The following is a 20,559-nucleotide window of genomic DNA, read 5'->3' as shown; positions in this document are numbered from 1 at the left end:
ACGGGGAGTTTGGAACTCAGTAGTGAGTTTTGCAACCGAGGACAGACAATTTCTACTCGCTACGGGCTTCAGCACTCCGCAGTCCCATTCTGTGAGCTTGTGTGGCCTACCACTTCACGGCTGAGCTGTTGTTGCTCCTAGACTTTTCCACTTCACAATAACAGCATATATATTATTTATATATATTATTTATATATTATATATATATTATTTGAGTCAATTGGAGGTGTACCTGTGGATGTATTTCAAGGCCTACCTTCAAACTCAGTGCCTCTTTGCTTGACATCATGGGACAATCAAAATAAATCAGCCAAGACCTCAGAAAAGAATTGTAGACCTCCACAAGTCTGGTTCATCATTGGGAGCAATTTCCAAACACCTGAAGGTACCACGTTCATCTGTACAAACAATAGTACGCAAGTACTATTGGGACCACGCAGCTGTTATACTGCTCCGGATGGAGACGCGTTCTGTCTCCTAGAGATGAACGTATTTTAGTGCGAAAAGTGCCAATCAATCCCAGAACAACAGCAAAGGACCTTGTGAAGATGCTGGAGGAAACAGGTACAAAAGTATCTGTATCCACAGTAAAACAAGTCCTATATCGACATAACCTGAAAGGCCGCTCAGCAAGGAAGAAGCCACTGCTCCAAAACCTCCATAGAAAAGCTAGACTACGGTTTGCAACTGCACATGGGGACAAAGATCGTACTTTTTGGAGAAATGTACTCTGGTCTGATGAAACAAAAATAGAACTGTTTGGCCATAATGACCATCGTTATGTTTGGAGGATAAAGGGGGAGGCTTGCAAGCCGAAGAACACCATCCCAACCGTAAAGCACAGGGGTGTCAGCATCATGTTGTGGGGGTGCTTTGCTGCAGGAGGGACTGGTGCACTTCACAAAATAGATGTGATCATGAGGATAGAAAATGATGTGGATATATTGAAGTAACATCTTAAGACATCAGTCAGGAAGTTTAAGCTTGGTCGCAAATGGATCTACCAAATGGACAATGACACCAAGCATACTTCCAAAGTTTGGGCAAAATGGCTTAAGGACAACAAAGTCAAGGTATTGGAGTGGTCATCACAAAGCCCTGACCTCAATCCTATAGAAAATGTGTGGGCAGAACTGAAAAAGTGCGTACGAGCAAGGAGCCCAAGAACCTGACTCAGTTACACCAGCTCTGTCAGGAGGAATGGGCCAGAATTCCCCCAACTTATTGTGGGAAGCTTGTGGAAGGCTCCCCAACACGTTTGACCCAAGTTAAACAATTTAAAGGCAATGCTACCAAATACTAATTGAGTGTATGTAAACTTCTGACCCACTGGGAGTGTAATGAAATAAATAAAAGCTGAAATAAATAATTATCTCTACTATTATTCTGACATTTCACATTCTTAAAATAAAGTGGTGATCCTAACTGACCTAAGACAGGGAATTTTTACTTACTTAAAGTTCAGGAATTGTGAAAAACTGAGTTTAAATGTATTTGGCTAAAGGTATATGTAAACTTCTAACTTCAACTGTGTAATGCAGAATTCCCTCCTTTGAAAGGGTTTCCACATACTTTTGTATATATAGAGTATGTTTAGTAACTCGGCCAGATCAGAGGCAGTAGGGATGACCATGGATGTTCTCTTTATGTGTGCGAATGTGACCATTTTCCTGTTCTGCTAAGCATTCAAAATGTAACAAGTACTTTTGGGTGCCAGGGAAAATGTATGAGGTAAAAAGTGCATTCTTTTCTTTAGGAATGTAAAAGTAAAAGTTGTCACAAATATGAATAGTAAACTAAAGTACAGATACCCCAAAATAACTACTTAATTATTTAACACCACTGCCTGCTTGTTACATCCCTAATTCAAGAATGGCAGTAATTGCAAAATTCCCGGGAACTTAAAATAAATTCACAGGTTTTCCATAAATCCTGGTTGGAGGATTCCGAATTTCCTGCTTATTCTCTCCTGATTCCAAGTATAATTGTTTTTTAGAAAATATAGTAAACATGAATATGCTTATTTTTGGGACTTATCCCAAATTTCTTTGGCCTGAGTCTGAATATTTCCTTGGCCCTAATCCCTCTCATTTGAAGTAAATAAAAGTAGCAGTGCTGTCATGGCCAGGCTGTTTCCCTCATCTGGCTCCCCTTATGCAGGATAATTATTCATATGGAAAATGTGGCGCTGTCTGTTGATGGGCAACAGTCTTATTTTCTGCTTCAGTCAACAGTGCACATTTGTATTTCTAAATTGTGGTGGTGGTGCGCAGGTCGTTACGTAAGGCAATTTTCTGCCTTCTTAAGAGCCGGATCCCCTGTGCATTAATGAGACTACCTCCCTCCACCCCTCCCAACCTGAGCAGCTAAAGGATCCCGACTACTCACAGGGCCTTACTTCTAGCACTAGACGGCAGTGACGGCACTACACATAAGCCTTCTTCCTTCGACAGATCCCAGCAGCACAATTGCACACAAGTTTATAAAAAGTAATAATATTTGCAAACAACAAATTAATCTGATGTGGTGCTTTATGAAATTTGATATAAATTCTGCCGTATTTAATTTATTAGTAGTTAATTGCGATATGACCATATGACAGTGGTGTGTGTTTTAAGCCTATGACTTCTAACACTGTATTTTTGTTCACTACAGAATATTCGATTTTCTCATGAGATTTCTGAGACGTAAATGGACAATTTCATAGACTTAAGTCAGTCCGGAAAATGGAAATCACGGGTACATTTAAGCATGCTAGGGGCATGTCATTTTAATTTAGATATAATACACAGTGGAATTATCAGGGGCTGCAGGCGCGTACCTGATCTGGAAAATCAATGAATCCACGTGGAAGAGCCCTTTAATACACATGTTAATATAATGGGAAACCCCCCCCAGAAAGAGAGGAAAGGGGCAGATTGGAGGATTCTGATTCTAACAGCGGTTGACAAAGGAAAAAGTGCGCTGCAGCGGAAGACAGTGACACGGGTGTTTGAAGGAGCCTCAGCTGGAGACCAAAGCAGTTGAGATGGGCTGGAGACCGACTGAGGGGAGGGAGGGAGGGAGGGAGGGAGGGAGGGAGGGAGGGAGGGAGGGAGGGAGGGAGGGAGGGAGAGAGAGAGAGAGAGGGAGGGAGGGAGGGAGGGAGGGAGGGAGGGAGTGCAGACAGCCAGGCCCCTGAAAGCCTGTTGTGGTTGGCAGGTGCTGACCTTGGTGACGATGGGTTTTCACGAGAGGGCTCTAATGAAGCCTGATTGCCAGGGACTGCTGACGGGGAGTCAGGAGAAGAGGGGAGAAGGAAGAAGGAGCGAGAAAAGGATATGGAGAGAGAGGGCTCAGGTAATTGCAGCACTTGTGGGTCTGAGGCCCCGCGGCCCTGTGATGTCGGGGTCCACTGAGGAAGAGAGAGAGAGAGAAAGAGATTTTGATGGTAAATTGTGGAGAGCTGGGACAAGAGGGAGGCAGGGAGAGAGCAGGGCTCTGGGGTGTAATTACCCCAGTGAGTTTGTGGGATGGCAGGAAAGAGAAGAGTGGACAGGCCCAGTGTGGAGCTCTGACAGGGACGGAGGAGAGGAAAACAGAGGACTGCAGGGGGGAGGCCAGACACACGGCAGGAAGCTGACGAAGGGATGGAGGATGGGGGATAGAGACAGGACATACTGTAAGCCCTGAAACCACAGAGCTAGACACCGCTAGACACTGCGCCAAGGTCAAGGGCTATTAGTGAACACACAACACATAGTGTGTGACAGGACAGCCCAGACCAAGACAAAAGATAGTGTTAGGCTGGAAAATACAAGATACTGTACATGAGCCTCTGGAAGTTGTTGCTCAACAAGAAACAGCAGATAATGTTCAGACAGACTGCGCATTGGAGCTAACCAACCAGACAGTTTGTGCAAAGAGATATTCTTGTTTCTATTGAAAAGCAGGAACGGGGAGGAAGGACAAATGAGAAGTCAGAAAAAGAAACAAATAAAACAAGAATGGAAGAGAATGATAACATGTGGAAGAATGCATGTATGTACTTCGTGACCCTGCACATCTATGTACTGGTACCCCTTGTACAGAGACAAGTTATCATTATTCAATGTGTATCTATTATTACTTTTGTTATTATGTGTTTTACATTTCTATTATTTCTCTATTTTCTTTCTCTCTGCATTGTTGGGAAGGGCCCGTACCTAAGCATTTCACTATGAGTCCACACCTGTTGTTTACGAAGCAGGCGATGAATAAATCTCGACTTGATGAGTGTGTTTGTGTGCATGCCCGTGTACAGTGTACAGTATGCGCAGGTCTGCGGGTGCAAACCTGTGTATGTCTGTGTGTGCGCGCGTGTGTGTGTATGTGTACATGCAAACAACATCTGTGTGTATACATGTGTGTGTGTGTGTGCTAGCTCCAGTGGATGGCACACAGGGGTCACGAGGGCCCGGGCTCAGCGAATTGAATAAGAGAGAGTTGATGGGCTGGCCTAAGCCTCCCGCTGCCGCCGGATCAGTATGTAGCAGCCCCTCTCTCCCTCCTCTGCCTCTCCCTGCCGGGGGCCGATGTAACTCAGTGGACTGGCAAATTACACCAGACCTACAGCTGTAGCCCGACATTATGATTCATTTGATCAGTAATTTCTCCTGTTTTTCATTTTAATCGGCGTGACTATTCTGCTGTGGCAGGTCTTTCAGATCTAATTAAGATCAATTCCGCTGTAACAGACTTGGCGAGCACCGCGCACCCCGTCAAATCCCTGAGCTCTGCTGGGCGTGGAGAAAACCTACGCCTCTAATCAATCAACTTCCAGCAAATTCAGCCTGGGCTGCAGCAATCAGCCTATTAACACACTTAAGCAAATTTCATAATCTCCCTCCCTGTCTATTTGTCATCACTGTGAAGGGAGGCTGAGGCCATTGCCTGTGACTGCCTGGAACTCAGCATGCTGGAGAGGGATGGGAGAGGTAGCAGCGTAGTGGAGGCTTCTGTGGTGGAGACACACTGAGGAGTGGGGAGAGTGAAGCTCACGTTAAACTGTGGAGAGTCCACCAATAACCTTAGGGCTGCTAGGCTACTCTACTTAAACAAAAACAAGGGAGCATTGTCTCAAAGCAACTGTTTTGTTTTTCTTCATCCACTGTAACGTTGATATTGGTAAGCCAGTGGATATTTGTGCTGCCCTCACCATACAAAGGCCGTTTTCACAGTGGCGATAGCAAAGGGTTCTTTTCGAGAGGTTCTCGAGAGGTATTGATTCTCGAGAGAGTAAACTTGCGAAATTATCACGTCTAGAGCGCTACCTCCGGAGATCGCGCACATCACTCGCAGTTGACCCTCGAGCAGGGCAGTGTGAACACAATATGTCGTTGAGCTCAACACTACAGTAGGATATAAATGGTCAGTGGCAACCCGTAATTCAGGGCAGGTGGGGCAGTGCCACACCTGTTCTGAGCCACACCTGTTTAGCTATAAAAAAAAATATATAAAATATAAACTGTATATATTTTTGTGGTGTTATTGCCTGATTTGGATGTCATTTTGGCATTAATACGTGTCACATATCAGTTTGAAAACAATGTAAAAATGTAGTTAATAAAGCCGCATACAAACATGGGCTCTTTTTTGCTTTCTCCAGTAAGGCAGCTCCAAAATGCAGGTTTTTCAGCCTAGCTCAGTGCTTTCTCTGGTGGTGGGGCAGCCAATGGGAAAATACGGAGCATAGTGGTTGGTAATGTTCTCTGGTTGCGCCGTGATTGGCTCAGAGTTCTTTCACTTATGGGGACACCACGTTACCACAAAATCTACAGGGAGAGCTTGAACAATCAGGCCCCTTGGGTGCTGCCATAGATTTACATTAGAAGTGCCCATCCAAGCAGGCTCAGGGTCATTGGTCATTAAAGATACATTGGCCATGTTGTCAATCCAGCATGACTTCTGCTGCGTTCAAAACAACTGGAAACTCTGAACTGGGAAATCTCAGACTTCAGTAGGTTAAAAAAAACTGGGAATTCTGAAAAAAAAACGAGCTCCGATTGGGAAAACACATTTTGAACGGACATCCAACTCGGAATTCCAAGTCGGGAACTCTGGCCTCTTTCTAGAGCTCCGACCTGAAGATCACTGACTTCATGATTCAACCTTGTTTCTTTCCGAGTTCCCAGTTGTCATGAAAGCACCATAAATCCAGAGAATGGCAGACTTTGATGACAAAGTTAGATGACAAAATTTGCTCATAAGAAGCACCGCCTCGCCACTTTCCTGTTCAAGTGAGCACAACAAAAATCTTGTATGCTGCTGCATAAATGATGTAATATGCCAGGGAGATATGTACAGTATACTGTAGTTAAGAAAGTAATACTAAGTGTATGTTGTGTAGTAAGTTGTTAGTAGCCCATGTGCCTCACCCTAATAATTTGGTCCCTTTCCCCCTCATAATTTAGCCTACTGTTCTGACTTGGTGGTGCAAAAAAAACAAAAACAGCCTATAGCCTGTTTTAGAGAAATGTAATCAATCATTGAGTAATGTAAGAGCTTTCATTATCTGCCCCTTTTATTTCTCCTACAGTTCTGATTTGGTGTACAGGGAGAATATTGTAAGAACGGTCCATGTTCTGAATTCTGTCGCTGTACATTTAAAATGTGCTGAAAAAATAGTGATATTGACTACGTCCATCCTAGCTCGCTCATTAATGTCTTCATCGAAATGACTGATTGCCTCTCGTCGGCGCGCTGTTCCCTTATGCCAAGGTTTGTACATCTCAGTTGTCAGTAGAAACCACGTGCGTTTAAAAGCAAGTCAGCCATATCAGCTATGTTTTTTAAAAAGACAGTAAATGAGGCTGAAGGAACTGTTTCGCTGAAAGACAAGGCTCCGCTGATAGCCAGGTGTAGCGGTGGTAAGTTTTCACTCCTTGGTGCTGAAAAGAAAGCTCTGCTGTTGGGACATCTTTGTGTAGACCCTAACAGTTTGCGGGCACCGTTTGACACCGTTATAGTGCAATTCATGTATTGTTTAGTGTTGTGTTGTGGATTTGCTGGCATGCATCAACAACAACAAAAAAGTGGGGAGTTTGCCCCACCAAGATGTACATGCTCAAATCACCACTGTAAATGGTAATAGCAGAGCAATGTTTTTGAAACAGCTGAAATGTATAGATATTTGAGACTTGTTTTATTGAGTTTTTCCCTGAAACTGCAGTAACAACCTGTTACTGTAGCTAAGAAAGTTTAGCTAGAAGTAACTCTTTGCTTTTGTCTTGAAGCAAAATAATGAGTGTACAGACCTGTAATTGTCTGCACATGATTGTGTTTTTTTGCATTATTCAAGTGTACTATGTTGCAATAATTACAGCCAGGTCAGTATTTGACGTCCATCCATGTCTGAGGACGTTGGGAGATGATGTGAAAACCGGCCACTAGGGACAACAGTGAGCGCTGTTAACTTCAAGTAGGTATGCGGTGTTGTGGACGGGGTTGGTGGATGGGAGTAAGCATCTGCTTTTGGTGCCATTACCTCCACATTTTTTAAGGTTAGGCTTAAGTTTACGCCGTAACTCCACATTTTTAAGGTTAGGCTTAAGTTTAGGCATTAACTCCACATTTTTAAGGTTAGGCTTAAGTTTACGCCGTAACTCCACATTTTTAAGGTTAGGCTTAAGTTTAGGCATTAACTCCACATTTTTAAGGTTAGGCTTAAGTTTAGGCATTAACTCCACATTTTTAAGGTTAGGGTTAAGTTTAAGGTTAGAGGTAAGTTTAAGGTTAGGCTTAAGTTTAAGGTTAGGGGTAAGCATCTGCGTTCAGTGCCAAAGATTGCATGTTTGAATCCAGCAATAGAAAGTTGTTTTGAGATTTTTGTTTTAACCCTTACGTTAATCATTCTGAGTTAATGCCTAACCTTAACACTTCGAAGTTAATACCTAAACTTAAGCCTAACCTTAAAAATGTGGAGTTAATGCCTAAAGTTGACATTTGAGAAACATGGATGAATGTGTGCATGAAGAGTTGCTTGCTTAATGTTAGCTAGTAGCTAGCTAGCTAGCTAGTGGAATAGTTTGCAATAGTTAGCCTCCTAGCTAGCTAGTAGCTAGCTAGCTAGCTAGTGGAATAGTTTGCAATAGTTAGCCTCCTGGCTAGTGGCTACTGTGACATTTATGGTACTTTTGAGCTGCGAAGCAAGAACGCCAAACAAACCCTTTCTCGGCTTGTGACATTCCTGTTGCTTATGTGAATTGAAAAGTGTTTGTATATACACTATATATACAAAAGTATGTGGACAACCCTTCAAATTAGTGGATTCGGCTATTTCAACCACACCCATTGCTGACAGGTGTATACAATCATGCACACAGCCATGCAATCTCCATATAGAATTGGCAATAGAATATTAAATTGGCAATAGAATGGCCTGTACTGAAGAGCTCAGTGACTTTCAGCGTGGCACCGTCATAAGATGCCACCTTTCCAATAAGTAAGTTCATTACATTTCCGCCCTGCTAAGCTGCCCCGGTCAACTATATGTGCTGTTATTGCGAACATCTAGGAGCAACAATGGCTCAGCCGCGACGTGGTAGGCCACACAAGCTCACAGAACGGGACCGCGGAGTGCTGAAGCGCGTAAAAATCGTCTGTTCTCGGTTGCAACACTCACTACCGAGTTCCAAACTGCCTCTAGAAGCAATGTCAGCACAAGAACTGTTCGTCTGGATCTTCATGAAATGGGTTTCCATGGTCGAGCAGCCACACGCAATGCCAAGTGTCGGCTGGAGTGGTATAAAGCTCACCGATATTGGACTCTGGAGCACACTTCAGGGAAAGGGGGATAAGTAGTCAGTTGTACAACTGAAATGTGTTTTCTGCATTTAACCCAACCAGAGAGGTGCGGGGTGCTTCCTTAATCAACATCCAGATCTTCAGCACCCGGGGAACATTGGGTTAACTGACTTGCTCTGAGGCAGAACAACAGATTTGTACCTTGTCAGCTCAGGGATTTTAATCCATTAACTTTTTGTTCACTGGCCCAACTCTCTAACCACTAGGCTACCTCACCATCTGACAATCTGAGAGACTAATTTGGGTTTGGTGGATGCTTGGAGAATGTTACCTGCCTGAATGCATCGTGCCAACTGTAAAGTTTGGTGGAGGAGGAATAATGATCTGGGCTGTTTTTCGTGGTTGGGCTAGGCCCCTTAGCTCCAGTGAAGGGAAATCTTACAGCATACAGTTAAAATTCTAGACAATTCTCTGCTTCCAACTTTGTGGGAACAGTTTGAAGAAGGCCCTTTCCTGTTTCAGCATGACAATGCCCCTGTGCACAAAGCGAGGTCCATACAGAAATGGTTTGTCTAGATCGGTGAGGAAGAACTTGACTGGCCTGCAAGAGCCCTGACCTTAACCCCTTCAAACATCCTTGGGATGAATTGGAACACCGACTGTGAGCCAGGCCTAATCGCCCAACATCAGTCTCCGACCTCACTAATGCTTTGTAGCTGAATGGAAGCAAGTCCCCTCAGCAATGTTCCAACATCTAGCGGGAAAGCCTTCCCAGAAGAGTGGAGGCTGTTATAGCAGCGAAGGGGAGACCAACTCCATATTAATTCCCATGATTTTGGAATGAGATATTTTGGTCATGTAGTGTATTATGTCAATTGAGATTTTGGTCCTGATAACTCTATTCAGTGAGAATCAGCTCACAGACATCTAGAGCTGTTGATTCTATTCACCTCCCAGTGGTGAACAATTAGGAGAGTAATTGTCTCCTAATGAATGTTTGTCTATCTGACAAGCCCTCTGGTTATTAAAACTAATGGCTGTGGTTATTAAAACAAATGGTTGAATGGCTGAGTGGTCATGTGTGTGTGAATAATAATAAGGAGATGAAATGAGAGCTGTTATCTTTGCTAGGGTGCATCTCAAATGGCACCCTATTCCCTATATAGTGTCCTACTTTAAAACCAGAGCCTTATGAAAAAGCAGTGAAAAGCAGTGCAGTAAATAGGGAGCCATTTGGGACCCAGCCCTAGCACGCACACCCACACACACACACACACACACACACACACACACACACACACACACACACACACACACACACACACACACACACACACACACACACACACACACACACACACACACACACACACACACACACACACAAGATGGAGGGTGCAGATCTATCTCTATCTATCGATCTGTCTGTCTGTCTGTCTGTCTGTCTGTCTATGTTTCTATGTTTCTATGTTTCTATCCTTGGATAAGAGTGTCTGCTAAGTGACTAAAATGTAAATGTATCCCCAGTCATCATAATCAGGATCTCAGCTTCTTAATCTAATAGTAAGGATGAGGTCTGGTGGTGAAACTAGTGGATTTCATTATAGTACAAATAGATTATGATTGCTCCTTAATTGTGCTAGTAAACAGAGGAGAATTCTATTTAATTGTGAGTACGTCAGGCACTGCGGTATGTCAGGCAGGGACTGCTCTCTGTAGCTCTGCTTTCTAGACCTGAAATAATTTTCAAAAATGAAAGAATATTCAAAGAAGACATAGGGGAGCTTTGCTTGATTGTAATGCACATCAGAACACTTATGTACTCCAGAAAAGAAGGTTATTACTGCAAGGCTTTGGACCTTATGCTGGCTGTGTCTGAGTGGACCAGTACTGTGGGTTCGTCCCAAATAGCACCCTATTGCCTATATACTTTTGACCAGAGCCCTATGGGGGGAATGGATGGAATAGGGTGCCATTTGGGATGCACAGCCTTTGACTGTGCTAGACTGTGGTTATAGTATATGGTTGGTGTCTAGGTCTGGAAGGCAGGCAGAAGCTAGCCAGCTTTTGGAGGCCATTAAATGCGGGCGTCTGTTTTTCCTGCTGAGTCTCACTGGGCCGTGACAGGGCCGGAGAGGGGTGCAAGGGGGAAACAAATGGCCGTACTCATCCTGGCCATAAAGAAGGGTGCAGCGCCACAACCCAATAAAGGCCTGACGCTGATGAATGTGGCCAGGGAGAGGGAGGCGACCCTGGCCGAGCTCCACCAGAAATGAAACCACAGGGATATAAAATAGGTTATTATCGTCGCACACTGACAGCCAGACGGACAGAAGGGGGCCGAGATGGATGGACAGACAAACTGACGAAAAAAGGAGGTTGGATGAGGGAAGGGCAGCTAAGATTAAAAAAAAGGACTGATAAACGTTGATGAGAACCTGATGTATCCAAGAGGAGTTCAAAAACGATGCGCGATGGCTCGCAACTCAGTTTAGTGTACTTTGAATAACCCTCTCACTGAACGATGACCTTGTCAATTACAGTAGGTGCACATTTTAATGTCCCCACACTGACATCAGAGCTGCCTGACAGGCGTCAAACACTAGCTCTGGAATCATATCAAGTATAAAACAGTACCTAGACAAACAGGGTCTAATGAGTAGTCATCAACATTGTGTTATGTCAAGATTGGCCTTCGTCTCTCCACAATACACCCCACAACACCATATCATCACAATACCACCACTAGTAAGACTATAAGTAAGACACACATCCACTGGCTGAAGTTTTTGCATGAGGGCGTCAAAGACGCAGCAGCAATAGGAAGTAGGCCTATGTAAGCTGCAACTCTTGCAACTTGGATAACACACGTTAAAGATCCTTTTGGGATTAACACAGTGGCATACAGTAACAGGGTAGTGTGAGCTCACCTGCAGTGGCATGGGCGGTGTGACGGGCGAGGGCAGGCTTCTGGCCGGTGACTGGTTCTGCCTGAGCGGCGGAGACAGCGGGGGTTGGCCCGAGCCGGTCATGGAGGTGGTGGAGGAGGCGGAGCCAGGGGAGGGGACTGAGACGGAGGATGGCTGTAGGCTGGGCGAGGTCATGTGACCCCGCGACGACAGCTGGTTGTGGACGTGGCTGTGGGAGTGTTGATGCTGCTGATGGTGTTGCTGTTGTTGGTGATGGTGCTGTTGTTGCTGCTGGTGGTGCTGTTGTATCTGTTGAAGCTGCTGCAGGTGCTGAAGCTGGGAGTTCAGGGATGAGGTAGCTGGTGAAGGAAGAGGAGCAGAACATCAAATTGATATCATCACTACTGTATCTTAAACCATTCACTCAAAAATGTTTGTAACACGTTCATGTGTAATCATGAAAACTAGCAGTCGGGGTATCATACCGAAAAATAATTTTCACACCTAACAATAGATAGACAATAAGTCGTGGTGTGGGGATATCAATGTAAAATGGTCCTGTCCCACAACAAAGTCCAGTAACATTGTAACCTCTACCACGGAGTTCCAGAAGAACCTGACTTCAGTAGTTAGACGGCAAAGCTATCCACATGAACTGATATAATTGGCGTCTCTGGAGAGGAGCGCTTCATTTTCACTCGGAGGATGTCACAATCTTGTGTTTAATTGCGGGAAAATCTCCTGAAGAAGAGTCATTCGTCTTGAACGGCAAGTCTGAAGAAATCATACCGTTATTCCTCGTCTCTAGATTTAAACGCTAATGAAACCGGATGCACTTCTCTCACCGTTTCAGTGACACACAGCCAGAGATGGACAGACACATTCGTGTGTACATCAACACGGACGCAGCCACGAGGTTCTTAGAATATGCCATACGTATACGTATCCAGCTCTTCATATATAATACAGTGCGTGGTGGTGCATTTCACAAATTCTCAACCATTGACTCAGAAAATCATTGGTTCTTATTTTTTTATATATTTTTTTACAAAACCCTAAGTGACTGTATGAGTGACTGTTTTGACCTAAGGCATACAGCATTTCACCCTTATAATCACTCAGCGGGCAGTATAAAGAGAGTGACACAAAACCAGGTCATTTCTAATGGCAAACCAAATATTTGATCAAGACGTCAAATTTCCCCCTGACCTTTACCGGTTCTCTAGTAAAAAAGACTGTAGGTTCTGAGACCATTATTTGACTGTGAATCTACTTGACTTTTCTCCTTGAGAAGAGGGTACTGGCGGTGCGGTGAACGACAGGCACCATACAAAAGATCCGATAGACATTCAGAGGACTCTTGTTACCATTGGTCTGCCCCCAGCCTAACACTTGGTGGTGTTTTTGCCAGTTCTGGGACTGCATGTGAGTGTACTACAGTATCTTGCAAAAGTACTATTACCTACTTTCGGTATGTTAAGAATGCTATTTTAAGCCGTATAATATCGATATAACCTACAGTGGCCAGGCTACCGCAACGGAGTCCTCTTTCAGCCTTTAAAACAATGAGAGGTCTCGAGAAATGGAGAGAATAACAATAGATCAATGGCAGAAAAGAGAGTGTTGGCTGGCGTTTGATAACACAGCAGAGCATTTGTGAATAGAGGGGTAGACCAGCTTGTATACATACTGAATCAATGCGCTTCAATAATTAAACCAACGGCTGTTTCATAGCGAGATGAATTAATAAAACATGAGGGCAGACATTTCTTTGATTAGTCCGGTCGCTCTGGGTTCTGGAGAGGCACATGCGAGCATTTGATCAAGACCTCCCTCTTTTCCTCGGCTCTAAGTAGCAGAAGAAGAATCCCAGTGAAGAAAGCAAGTGGCTGTGTCCCAAATGGCACCCTATTCCCGATATAGCGCACTAGTTTTGACCGGAGCCCTTATCGGGCCATGCTCAAGAGTGGTGCACTATAAAGGGAATAGTGTGTCATTTGGGATGTGGGCCAGTGTCTCTGTGCCAGTAAATAGCGGCAACACTTTTACATTTCTTCTACCTCCTGACACATTGACACCTCTCCCACACCCACCATGAATTATATATCATCTTTGGCTCGCTAAAGCCAAGAGTCCAATTCTCATTTGAAATGTTGGGGCAAGTTGTCCAGCAAGCTATGACAGGACTGGGCACCTCTCTTCCTGCTCGCAAGTGTACCGCAAGGAAATGTGGAGGGCGCCAGTTAAAAAGATGGAAAAGGGGAGGAATGAAAGACAGAAAGAAGGAAAAGGAGAGCGAGAGAGATAAAAAGAGATTTCTGTCAAAAATGTTTTATCTAAACCAGGGGAAGATCAAAGAGGAGTCAGAGAATTTCCTCCAGCGTCGACCGTGAGGCCGAGGAGGAAAGAGAGGCAAAACAAAAGAATATGAAAAAGGAAAACAAATACAGAGGGAATATGGAAGAAGCCCCATGTGGCCTTATTATAACGGCTACACCGCAGGTAACTATATTCTTTAACAGCGATGCTTTATAAATTCTGTCATCTTGTTTTAGACCGTCAGGCCCACTGACCCTTCTTCCCCCTGTTGCTGGAAGAGCATTCTTCTAACAGCGGCTGTCTGATTGCTTTGGCTGACCTCATAATCTAGCATCCCTGTGTCCACTAATTGTTCGTGCTACCTCCTCAAGCAGACAGTGGATGGAGGAGGAGGAGAAATGGAGGTTCGGAGAAGATGGAGACAGGGGCAAAAGGCTGCTGGGATCCTATGGAGCTCATTATGTGTTCTTCACTCCCATGGCTGCACGTTCACCAATCCTGGCACAGTGTTCAAGTGGCCCTCTCACTTACAGGCACCATGCTTAGGGGTACAGGATAAAGGAGCCCAATCTGACGGTTGAACTAGCAAGCCTCTGATAATCATGATATTAAGAATAAGCCACAACACAGACAAAATACTAAAAATACATGCCAGCTGAAGAAATGAAGTCAAATGTTCATTAGATGTGTATTATTGTAAGTTGTAATCTACTGTATAATGTAGCACTTTTGGACCATAAGAGGTCCCAGTAGGTGGAAGATGAAACACCTCAAACAGGATACAGTGACTCTCTCTCGACACAGAGGAGTGGGAGTCATATGCATATAGTCGGGGTAGCCATTTGATTAGCTGTTCAGGAGTCTTATGGCTTGGGGATATGCCGTTTTGATTTGGTTTCAATCAATACAAAGTATATTGAGTTCGTTTTTAGGTATTTAAAAAAAACTCAAACCACCCGTAAGCCGGATCCCATTTGTTTGACAACCCTACTGTAGGCTCTTGTCAACTTTGTTTCAGCGTGGATGGTGCCACTGTAGAAATGAACTGTCGTCTTTGACTGCTGCAGCCCTGACTCTGTGAAGTACAAAGCGAGACTGATTGTCAAAGGTCGCGAGGCTAGGTCAAAACCGGCTCGTACGTCAAACAAAATGCTATTTCTGTTTCCTGTGTCGCTCAGGAGAGGATGAGAGAGAGAAGCAGCCACCTCTCTCATTACAACAGACCCCTCTCTGGTCCCTGCCCCATTACTGCAGTTCTCTCTCTGGGCTTGATTTGGCCTCTGTCCTTTTCTCCTCGGTGTTAACAACAGCTCACCCCTGTGTTTGTGTGTGTGTGTGAGTGTGTGAGCGTGTAATGTGCACTTGTCCATATCTGTCTATAGGATGCATATGTGTAGTAACTATTTTGAAAGGTCAGGATACTAAATCATTCCATACATATAAGGAACAATAAAGACAAAAAAAAATATAGATTTATAAAGAAATGACTTTTAAGGAGAAGCAAGTTAACTTACTTTTATAGCACTGCACACTATATGTGTGTGTGTGTGCGTGCGTGCGTGTGTGTGTGTGTGTAGTTAGGACACATGCATACGAGGTACAATACAAAATACTGTATAGAAATAATGAAAAAGGCCAAGTATTTGTTATATACAGTATTGAAAGAAAGTCACCAATGGCAAAAGGTCATGTGATAATTGAAAGGAGAAGCATTCAATGTCTATATCCATGCTCATCACACTCAGCTCCCAGCAAAGGCCAGGTCAAAGGCCACGTGAAAGAGACAGTTAAGAAATAAACGGATAAAAGGACATTGACTGGTCTGGTTTCAACCCACAACGTTTAGTCCATTGGTTAACTCTTTACGAAATCTCTTTCTTACATTGTATTGTGTGTATCGCACAGACAGAACGGCGAGGAGTCCAGTCAATTTAATGTTGCGTAAAAGAGTTAGTTCTTCAAGTACAAAAATCAGAATATTGTAGGCTAAAACATTCAATGCAAAATGGTACAATATGTGTTCAAATGTTCGGAGGCATAAAACATCAAAAGGTCAAAAACGAATCTGAAGCGACCTTCGCTCTATCTTCACCTCTCTCCTCCCAGCATCATTAGCAGACTGCAGTAAAATAGGAGCCAGTCAGGGGTCTGAAGAGGTGCCTTCACGAAGTAAATGAAAATATGTGTTCTGACCATTTTAGGCGGTCGTCTTAACATTGCTGTGGTTCTTGAACAAGCAAAGGGAGAGGAGAGGAGGAGAGGAGATAATGAGAGGAAACAACAGACCTATTATGTCTCTGCCTCACATCCCACTGTGGGAGGACATAAAGCACTGTCTCGAATGGTTGCTCAATGAGCCACTCGGATAATTACTCCACTGGAGAGAGATGGACGAGTCGGCGGGGCACTTGGCAATTATGAACGTGGACGGAGGAAGGTCATTTTTACCCCGAGGATTAAGAGGAAGCACACTCAGACTAATAAACTGGGATGAAAACATGTTATTTCTACCAGAAACTTCTTTTGCACATGCAGCTGTTTCCATGCAACGTTATCAAGGTGGTAAATTAGGAGGAGCACTGACTCCAGATAAATAGTCCATGTTATTGGTATTAGCAATATGGCGGCTCAATTTAGCATGCAGCATTAGATTTCAGTGACATGTTTCCCTTCGCCCTTTTTGAATAGATATCGAACTAAAACGGAACATATTTTATTTTGTGTCGCGGAGGATTTCAAATTTCAGCACCAGACGTCGTGGTGTTGCGTCAAAGTAAACACTGAAACGACAGATAACGCTCACACATTGAACTAAAGGTCACACGACACATTTCAATGTCATAGGTTTCCCGAGACATCTGGGAACACAAATGTGTCTCTCAGTTTTATCATTCGGTAGCTGTGGTATATATACGAATCACGTTGAGAGCATGAAACATTGATTCCTGCTCCGTGGCCATGGTTAGAATGAACACAGGGCAAAATAAAACCAGATAAAAGATCCAACTGTGTAAAAAAAATTACCTGCAGTCACTGTAGACAATATCAATGTTTCAGTGTCGCTTCGGAGGGGTTTAGACACTACAAAAATGGAAGCAGTAGAAACTGGAGTCGAAATGGGCCATGGGGTTTTACAGAGTAAAACACACCGCTTGTAGGGATCCACAGATAACGCTTTCACTTTGTGATGCAAGGCAATACGAAGCTGTGTTGTGGAATTCTCACCCCAGGGGAAGGATTTGAAAGTATTGAGTATTGAGTCCTCTACATGGAGATATTAGAACACAAATAAGTAAAAAGATACAGTATAATAGCGGACCTACTTTATCTGTGATTCACCAAAGATATTTAATTGCTATTTTTGAATAGCATTTGTTTTTTATAGCCTGTATCTGTCCACGTGAAAGGTCAAATCAAATCAAATGTTATTTGTCACGTACACATGGTTAGCAGATGTTAATGCGAGTGTAGAGAAATGCTTGTGCTTCTAGTTCCGACCATGCAGTAATAACCAACGAGTAATCTAACCTAACAATTCCACAACTACTACCTTATACACACAAGTGTAAAGGGATAAAGAATATGTACATAAGGATATATGAATGAGTGATGGTGCATGACGGCATAGGCAAGATGCAGTAGATGGTATAGAGTACAGTATTTCCATATGAGATGAGTAATGTAGGGTATGTAAACATAAAGTGGCATAGTTTAAAGTGGCTAGTGATCCATGTATTACATGAAGATGGCAAGAAGCAGTAGATGATATAGAGTACAGTATATACATATACATATGAGATGAGTAATGTAGGGTATGTAAACATTATATTAAGTGGCATTGTTTAAAGTGGCTAGTGATACAATTTTACATCAATTCCCATCAATTTCCATTATTAAAGTGGCTGGAGTTGAGTCAGTATGTTGGCAGCAGCCACTCAATGTTAGTGGTGGCTGTTTAACAGTCTGATGGCCTTGAGATAGAAGCTGTTTTACAGTCTCTCGGTCCCTGCTTTGATGCACTTGTACTGACCTTGCCTTCTGGTGGTTGTTGACCTTGATGATCTTTATGGCCTTCCTGTGACATCGGGCGGTGTAGGTGTCCTGGAGGGCAGGTAGTTTGCCCCCGGTGATGCGTTGTGCAGACCTCACTACCCTCTGGAGAGCATTACGGTTGTGGGCCGGAGCAGTTGCCGTACCAGGCGGTGATACAGCCCGACAGGATGCTCTCGATTGTGCATCTGTAGACGTTTGTGAGTGCTTTTGGTGACAAGCCGAAATTTGCTGCTGCGCCTTCTTCACAACGCTGTCTGTGTGGGTGGACCAATTCAGTTTGTCCGTGGTGTGTACGCCGAGGTCAATATCTTACATCAATACAGTAGTACAGTCAATCAAGATGGCCGAACATCCCAACTGGCTCTTTAACTACAGCTGAGGAGTGACACGGCTGATCCCAGTTGTCCTCTGAGTTGTTCTCTGTAACACCTAATCGGACATAATACTAGGCATGGCTGCTTAACTCACTCATTCCTTACAGTAGGAAAACTCTAGCAGGCTTCTCTCGCTCTTCAAAAGTCTGTCCCGAATGGAGGCTCAGACAGAGGTGGAGGTGATACAGAACGTGCCACTGAACACAACAGGCGTAAATCGTCCATCTAACAGTATCTCTGCCTTTTGCCATTATGTGGTAGATAACAGAGGAGAGTCTGGAGGCCCTGTGAAGCCTGTCGGCCCTGGCAGGCCAGGCCGGGTTATTACAGCCCGTTCACGGTCCCATCATCTGTCGTCAGACCGAGGCGGAGGACGTGAGTAAAAGCCTCATGCAAAATTTATGTTCATGCGGCTGTTTCAGTGGGTGGAAAAATCAATATTGCGGGCCCGATGCACGGAGATGACTGAGTGCTCTCTGACTGACAGTAAAAGCTGGGAGAGATTGAGGGGCAACATTTACTGCTCCCGAAATGGAGTGTAGTCGAGCTCCTCTAATAGTCTACTCAACTTAAATTAGAATTTCATTGGGGATTATTTGGATAACAGTTGTGATTGTGGGAGGTTTAAAGAAATGATGCTGTTAGAAAAGAGAGAGGAGGGAGGAAGGGAGAAATAAGAGCACACGGGTTGTTTTCAAGTCCTTCAAAAAGCATCTTTCCTTCTCAGCTTTCCGGCAGCTACATTATGGGGTTATTAAGCATTGCTTCGTTCGCCTACTCACTCCCCCACTCCCCCACTCCCCCAGATATGAAATGATTCTAAAATAATGAAAAGACAATGTGGGGATGAGTAGGACATCATAGGCCCTTTGTTGTATGCTGCCTCGCTTACATAAGCTTTTGAAAGTGTGCCATATTACCCACAGTGCATTTGGAGAGAGGAATGCGAGAATAGAAGGAGAGAGAGAGAGAGGAGAAAAAGAATTCAGTGGGATGAAATAACCCCAAAACAATGGGATTTGCTCTCCATTCTTCTGCCTCCATATTCTGTCTTTAATTATTCCCTTTGGTTGTCTGTGGGAGAGTGTAAGCACTTTCGCACAGCACAACATGCCCACCAGCACAACATTGTCAGCCCCAGTGATGTGGAGACTTCTGAGTGACACAGAGCCTCTTGTGATTAGTGATGCTCTTTAATACAACACAACACAGCAGCGATATGATTGGGGGAGGGGGGCAGATTTCAAAATGCAAAGGCAAAGATGGTGTCAGAAATATATGAGAGCTTTATGATGTAAATCACAAGCAGCACTACTTGTGATACATTTCATACCACATAAACCGAAATGAAGGCAAATACGCTGCAAAATGCAAGCATCAGAAATGTATATTTCATTACACATGCAAACAATCTAATATATTTCTTACGCAGCATTTAACATAACCTCAGCTGTTTCCTAGAGGGATTATTTGTGCCGGTTTAGTAGTTTCCTCCTGAATCGCATATGAGATATTTGAGGGCCCAGAACGATGTATGATGAATGAAGTAGTGCACTACTTATACGCTTATCATGCTCACTGACTAGCAACAGGTTTAGCAAAGGGCAGCAGCAGTAAATGAAATTCACCACCGGGACAATATATCATCAGAAGAAAAAAAAATGCATGCACCCGAAACTTACAAGCCTTTGCCAGGTGCTTGATGGGGGAAGAGGAAGGGGTAGTGGAGAGGGGAAGATGGGTTTGGGGTGAGTTGCAAGGCAGAAGGGGAAAGCAGAAGATTTGTTGAATCATTTCTATTTTCTTATGGGCTGATCTGTGTCTTGTAACCATTTCACTGCAGCCGGAAAAAGGGAGCACCAGGGCTAATTTCACAGTGAGAGCTCACTGAACAAAACCCCCATTGTCGGTGGGAAAAGGTGCTAAATCTACTTTGTCACTCTGAATTACAGCCACATAATTCAGGAACCGGAGAGGAAGGGGGAGGAGAGTACAGGAGGGGTGAGCGATGTGTTTGAACAGAGACAGAAACCATCGCTTTTCTCTCTACCCTGAGATGTACTAAGTAATGCTCTCTTATGATCAGAGAGTAATGGATCTCTTTGGTCTAAACATGCCATCCTGCTCAAACACTATATAAT

The 20,559-nt window shown here is 43.9% G+C and overlaps 1 protein-coding gene across 1 annotated transcript in view; it reads right to left on the bottom strand.

The window, feature by feature from the left end:
* Window positions 1-20,559, bottom strand: part of pou6f2 (POU class 6 homeobox 2) — an 89,908-nt gene that overhangs the window by 34,159 nt on the left and 35,190 nt on the right. Inside the window, exon 4 of the mRNA XM_042308911.1 lies at window positions 11,694-12,031. Coding sequence (XP_042164845.1) covers window positions 11,694-12,031 — 338 coding nt within the window. The remainder of the gene's footprint in view (window positions 1-11,693; window positions 12,032-20,559) is intronic.

Source organism: Oncorhynchus tshawytscha, linkage group LG29 (genome assembly GCF_018296145.1).
Source record: "Oncorhynchus tshawytscha isolate Ot180627B linkage group LG29, Otsh_v2.0, whole genome shotgun sequence".
NCBI lineage: Eukaryota > Metazoa > Chordata > Actinopteri > Salmoniformes > Salmonidae > Oncorhynchus > Oncorhynchus tshawytscha.
This window is presented reverse-complemented; position numbering and strand designations above follow the sequence as displayed.